At 40.2% G+C, this 6,213-nt stretch overlaps 1 protein-coding gene across 1 annotated transcript; it reads right to left on the minus strand.

The window, feature by feature from the left end:
* Window positions 1–1,895: 1,895 nt before the first annotated feature.
* Window positions 1,896–3,922, minus strand: LOC131831390 (bifunctional purine biosynthesis protein ATIC-like). The gene has a single exon (XM_059173479.1). The coding sequence runs from the start codon at window positions 3,799–3,801 to the stop codon at window positions 2,023–2,025; it is 1,779 nt and encodes a 592-aa protein (XP_059029462.1). The 5' UTR covers window positions 3,802–3,922; the 3' UTR covers window positions 1,896–2,022.
* Between the last annotated feature and the right edge of the window lie 2,291 nt (window positions 3,923–6,213).

The following is a 6,213-nucleotide window of genomic DNA, read 5'->3' on the forward strand; positions in this document are numbered from 1 at the left end:
CTTAATTAAACGGCTTTCTATGTATGGCGTGAGGAAAGCAGCCCCTTAAAATTATCAAGCAAGCAAGGCTGAGCCACTGTACCAGGAGCTGGTCCAGCCACTGGTATCAGTCAAGCCATGTTGAGAACCTGAACACCTCTTACCCAGCATGGTGGCAATGAAGTTGTTTTAACCCTTGGGAATAATAATGACTTAAGTTTTTATAGCAGCTTTTGAGTCAAAAGATGTCTGAGTGATTTTCCTCTACCCAGGGTTAAACCTTTGTTTTCCGTTGCATTTTCAAACCATTTCAGTGTGAATCTGAGACCACAAGCAAAAGTGGCATAAGTGGCCCGGGAAGATGCAGGGCTCGGGGAGGCAGAATGAACAGCCCACGATAAACAAAGGGCTCCTAGCTGGAGCCATATGTATTTGACACATGGGCAGCAGCAGTCTGGGGGCACTCAGAGGTAATCACTAGTGTTCACTGAGAGAAAAGGTGGAATTTAGCAGATCTCCAGGATAAATCTATCCCAGATTGGCACCATTTAAACCCTCTGCAGGAATGCCACTCAGAGCTTAATCTTCACCCCCACTGTGAAGCTTCATTCTGCAGCTCTCTCCCAGGCTGGGACCTCAGGGACTGCTGCTTCCCTGGGAAAGAATCAGGAAGGAGTTGATGGCCAGGTAAAGTAGCAGAGCCATTATCAAGGGGACTGGTAATGTCCCCACATTCTGTCATCCTGCTGCTCCATCACTACTGTGGCTCTCAATTTATAAAAATAAAAAAGGAAGATAATAGTCAATTTAATACAGCATCAAAGAGGTTTTTTTCCTAAGCAGCCGACCATTTTGTCAGTAGCAACCAGTTGTCTTCACAGAAGTCAAGTAGTTAATCACCCACAAAATCCCATGAAGAGAAAAAGAAAGCAAAAGAGAGAAAAGGGAGGTTTAATGAGGGCAGACTGACATATAAACCTTGCTAAAGAAGAAAGCAACTATATCTCACTTTAAGAATGAACATGACGATGAGCCCAGGTGATGCTAACAGACCCACAGCAGACCCGTGGGAGGCAAAGGGAGGTCTGCTTCTTTTCCTCCCACAGATGTCACTGGAAAGGGTCCATGCAGTGAGGCTAAGTTCCCGAAAATGCTGTGTGTGGGGTTAAGGTCAGCACCTGACTTTTTCAGAGGCTAAATAATAAAGAAGCAAACCACAATATCTATATTGAAGACTATCTAGGGCAGAATTCCAGCTCTGCCACTTGCTACCTGTAGAACACTTTGCGAGATACTTACATTCTCTGGGTCACAGCTTCCTTACCTCTAAAATACCGATAACGTTACTGTGAATTTAAATGATTTCACCTATGAAAAGAACTAATAAATATAATTGACATATGGCAAGTACTCAGAAATAAGAGCTATAATTCAGATAATTCTATGTCCTTGTGGGGAAATGGAACAAGCCAGCTGTGCTGAAGATTCAGCATGAGACCAGATGGTGCACCAGGACTCTTACAGACTGATTACCTACATAGAGGAAAAGTTTCCAACAAACTATGTTTGGTAATGACCCAAAGGGATCTGCACCCTAATGTTTATAGAAGCAATGTCTATGGTTGCCAAACTATGGAAAGAGCCCACATGTCCATCAACAGATGAATGGATAAAGAAGAGGTAGGATATATAATCAATGGAATACTATACAGCCATGAAAAATGAAATCTTGCCATTTGCAATGATGTTGATGAAACTAGAGGGTGATATGCTAAGTGAAGTAAGTCAATAAGAGAAAGACAATTATCATACAATTTCACTCATATGTGGAATTTAAGAAACAAAATAGAAGATCATAGGGGAAAAGAGAGAAAAAGGAAAGAAGATGTAATCAGAGAGAGAAAAACCATAAGAGATTCTTTTTTTTTTTTTTTTTTTTTTTTTTAGACTTAATGTTTTATTTTTTAAAAAAGATACTGTCATAATGTTACATGTGGTTTTTCACCTACACATAAGCAAACCATAAAATATGGGGCAATGAAATCAGTGATGAAAGAGCCGAAGATTCGTATGAGCAAGGATTATTCCCAATTCATCGCAAGCCTCAATCACAACTTTGTCAGCAGCAGAACCAGAAGGAGCAGCAATGTAGGCCACACCGCTCCTTTTAGCTCTGTCTACATTATCCCTGAAAGGAAAGAAGGCATCAGAGCTGAGAGAAACTTCACTAAGTTTGTCAACCCATTCCTTCTTCTCTGCTTCAGTTAATAATTCAGGCACTTCTTCAAACAATGCCTTCCACTTTATCAAATCCTCATCCTCGCCAATGGTTCCAGTAACATACTGATCAATGGCATTGGAGATTTCTGCTCTCTTCACTCCAGTTTTAAACTTCATTGAAAGGACTTGTGGATGATGTCTAAGCCACCAATAATTTGCTTTATCCCCTGCAAGGCGTGTGCAGTGTATTCGAGACTGCTGTCCTGCTCCAATGCCAATAACCTGACCATTCTTGGCATAGCACACGGAGTTAGACTGCATGTACTTCACAGCAATGGTGGCTACAATGAGGTCTCTGAGCGCAGACTCTGACAAATCTTTATTCTTGGTCACAACGTTGCTAAATAATGACCTGTCAATGACACCATTATTTCTCTTCTGACTTAAACGAAGACCAAAGAGAGTTCGAACTTCGTTTTCATCTGGATTGTAGGACTGATCCATCTGAAGAACACAGTAGTTTCCATTTTTTTTTTTAGAAAGTATTTTCAAAGCTTCATCTTCATATCCTGGGGCAACAATACCATCAGATACCTCTCTGGAGATAATTTTGGCAGTAGGAACATCACAAACATCAGATAATGCAACAAAGTCACCAAATGAAGACATCCTATCAGCCCCTCTTGCTCTTGCATATGCAGTTGATATGGGTGTAAGCGTTTTATACAGATCATAGACCATGCAGACTTTGGCCTCGTCTTCACTGAGTGGAATTCCAACAGCAGCACCTGCTGGGCTGACATGTTTGAAAGAGGCAGCAGCTGGAATGCCTAAAGCTTCTTTGAGTTCCTTCACCAGCTGCCAGGCATTCAAAGCATCACACAAGTTTATAAATCCAGGGGCTCCATTTAGAACTGTGATGGGAAGCTTGGGCTTCAGCGTGTATAACTGGGCAGGAGTCTGATGAGGGTTCATTCCATACCTCAAAGGCATCTGAGATATTCCTTTACTATACTGTCTCCTGAAGTAATCTGAAATTGCTTCATCATATTGTGCCGTATGAGTGAAGGCCTTCAAGGCTAACTGACGTCTGGTCTCCAAGGAGGTGTCTTTGCTGTCGGAGCTCTGCATCTCTGTGGACACAGCTGCATAGTCCTCGGGTTCACATACTACTGTCACCCGAGCATGGTTTTTGGCTGCTGCTCTCAGTAGGGTTACTCCGCCAATATCAATCTGCTCAACAGCCTGTTCAACAGTTACATCTGGAGAAGCCACTGTCTTCACAAAGGGATACAGATTGCAGACGACAACTCTTATAAGACTGAAATCAAGTCTGGCCATGTCAGCATTATCTTCTGGGATATTACGAGCCAAGATTCCAGCATGGACGGCAGGATGCAAGGTTTTCACACGCCCCCCTAACATTTCAGGAAATCCCGTCAGCTCAGAGACATCTCTGACTGCCAGGCCCGCCTCCCTCAGAGCTTTCGCAGTCCCTCCAGAGGCGATCAGATGCAAACCAACAGAAGTTAGGTTTCTGGCAAATTCCACGAGGCCCGTTTTGTCAGAGACACTAAATAAGGCGAGCTGGCTGGGTGCCATGGCTGCGGGCGGCGGGGTCAGGGCCAAGCGGGGGCGGCAGCGGCAACGCCACGTGCGGAGGGGCGCCGAGTGGCTAAGACGCGCGCGCGCGGGCAGGCAGCGGGACGCGGCGGGCGGTCACCTGACCTCCATAAGAGATTCTTAATCACAGGAAACAAACTGAGAGTTGCTGGAGGAGAAGGGAATGGAGGAATGGGATTACTGGGTGATGCAGTGAGCACTGGGTATTACAGAACTGATGAATCACTGAACTCTACCTCTGAAACTATAAATATACTGTATGTTAATTAATTGAATTCAAATTAAAAAATAAAATAAAATACAAATTAATGTTAAAGAGAGTACATCTAGATTCTCAGATGATTGGTTTAATGATTCAATGCCTAAGTGTTCTAGTTAGTCTCAACAGAAATCAATGTGCTAGAAAACTATGGGAAAATTAAAAATAAAAGAATGACCTCTACAATTTGATTATTAAAATTATTAAGATAAAGTCAAGATGGTCAATATCTTCTTTCATTCCTCTTCTTTGAATTAATGAAGCAACAAATTATGTACGAAATGTCTCCTGTGGCCAAAGCTCTGTAACTATAGGACTTACAGAGATTTATCAGTTACTGTCTGCAAATGGATCCTTATCTGGTTGAATTGTGGGATGACAGGGTACAGTCGTTTTGGGACTATGATTAGAGTAAGTCCTTGTTAAATGAGTCTCTTGTTTAAATTCTCCCCCATTATAATGGCATCTTATCTCTTATCATATTACTAAAATGATTTAACAGTGACTTACCAATTGAATTGAGAGAACCCCACAGATATTCTATCCATACTTCATGCAGTAAATGGCCAATGCCTAGCACAAAAAGAGAAAGAGAAGGGGAAATAATATGTACTGAAGGTTTATTGTGTGTTGGGTGCTTCATATATTTTTCCTGATTTAATCCTTACAATAATTGTATACAGTAAATATTATTATATCCATTTGATAAGTGAGAAGCCTGACGTTAGAAAAGGTTAAATGACTTGCCACAGTCACAACAAAGCACTTACAACATCATTATCTTTCATGAGGTCTCTATAAGGATATTAACTAAGCTGTTCACAATTACCAAGCAGATCACAGGGCTTCCGCAAACTGTTGCAAAGCATTGAGAAGCAATATTACCTATGAATAAGATGTTGGGTTTTAAAGTCAAGCCTGCATTCAAGTCTATATTGCCCCACTTACTCATATGGGATCCAGGGCAAGTTATTTAACTTCTCCAGGACTCTTTCTTCACACTTGTAAAAGACAAAACAATTCACTTCATCATAGTGTCATATTGTATGAGAGATACATGTAAAATACTTAGCTCATAATATGCCATATTACCACCAAATAGATAGAGAGTGGTTATTATGTACCACACATTGTATTAAGAGTTTAAGCTCTCTCAACCAGAGTTCAGTAACTATTCACTGCAACTAACATTTCATTGTTGAAATAATCTAGCCATATTTAAACACTTTTTGGCACTCCTCTCTTACTATAAGTTTTATCTGGCTGGCTTATCTTAGGCTTCAAAAAGACTTTTATTTCTTTCCCAAAGTTTAAAACAGTTCTTTTATAAATGTTGTCAGATACAACCCAGTACAATGCAGTATAGGTTTCTATAGCATTTGTATCTAAGAAACAAGCTAGCTACAAAATAAGACTTTAGCACTAAGCTGTGAGGTAACATCAACTTGCAAATCTGGTTCTTTCAATATTATGAATTTATGACAGAAGGCATGTTCTTGGTCAACTTAACAATGAAATTGAGTCAATGAGCATCCTAAACCACAGAACAGAACTGAAAGCTAAATTGATCAAAAGAAAACCAGCCCTGTAAATGTGAAATTCAGATGCCCGAAAAAAATAAATAGGTATGATTTTTTAGCTATTATTTTGTGCCAGAGATGAAGTGTTTTGAATTTATTAATATATTTAATCCTCACAACTACATAGGAATATTAGTATTATCATCATCTCCATTGTACAGATTAAAAAACTGAACCACAGAAAAGAAAACATAGCCAAGGCCATAACCAGGCAGGCTAGTTCTAAAGTCTGATTCTAACCAGTACCCAGAATTCTCCACATAGTAGTAAAGGAGAAAAATAAACATATAAATTCTCTGGGTACAATAGTCAAGCAGTAGATTTACCAGTTCATCATATAAATCCAATTTCTTTATTCCATGAGCCCATAGCTCAATAAACTGATTCTTGCAGATATTAGATAACACAAAACCTCATTTGGAAACATATGAAGAGTCAGGGAACTTCCCCCCACTTCTACTCCCATCTTTGCATTAATCAAAACAAAGCCCTACTCAACAGTAGACATTATCTTTCATTTGAAAGATTCAGTCTTCTGTGGTTAATTTCTTA

The sequence above is a fragment of the Mustela lutreola genome, chromosome 1 (genome assembly GCF_030435805.1).
Source record: "Mustela lutreola isolate mMusLut2 chromosome 1, mMusLut2.pri, whole genome shotgun sequence".
In the NCBI taxonomy this organism is placed as follows: domain Eukaryota; kingdom Metazoa; phylum Chordata; class Mammalia; order Carnivora; family Mustelidae; genus Mustela; species Mustela lutreola.

Bases quoted from the DNA above. Each gene is read 5' to 3' on its own strand.
- LOC131831390 (XM_059173479.1), bottom strand. From the start codon at position 3,801: ATGGCACCCAGCCAGCTCGCCTTATTTAGTGTCTCTGACAAAACGGGC.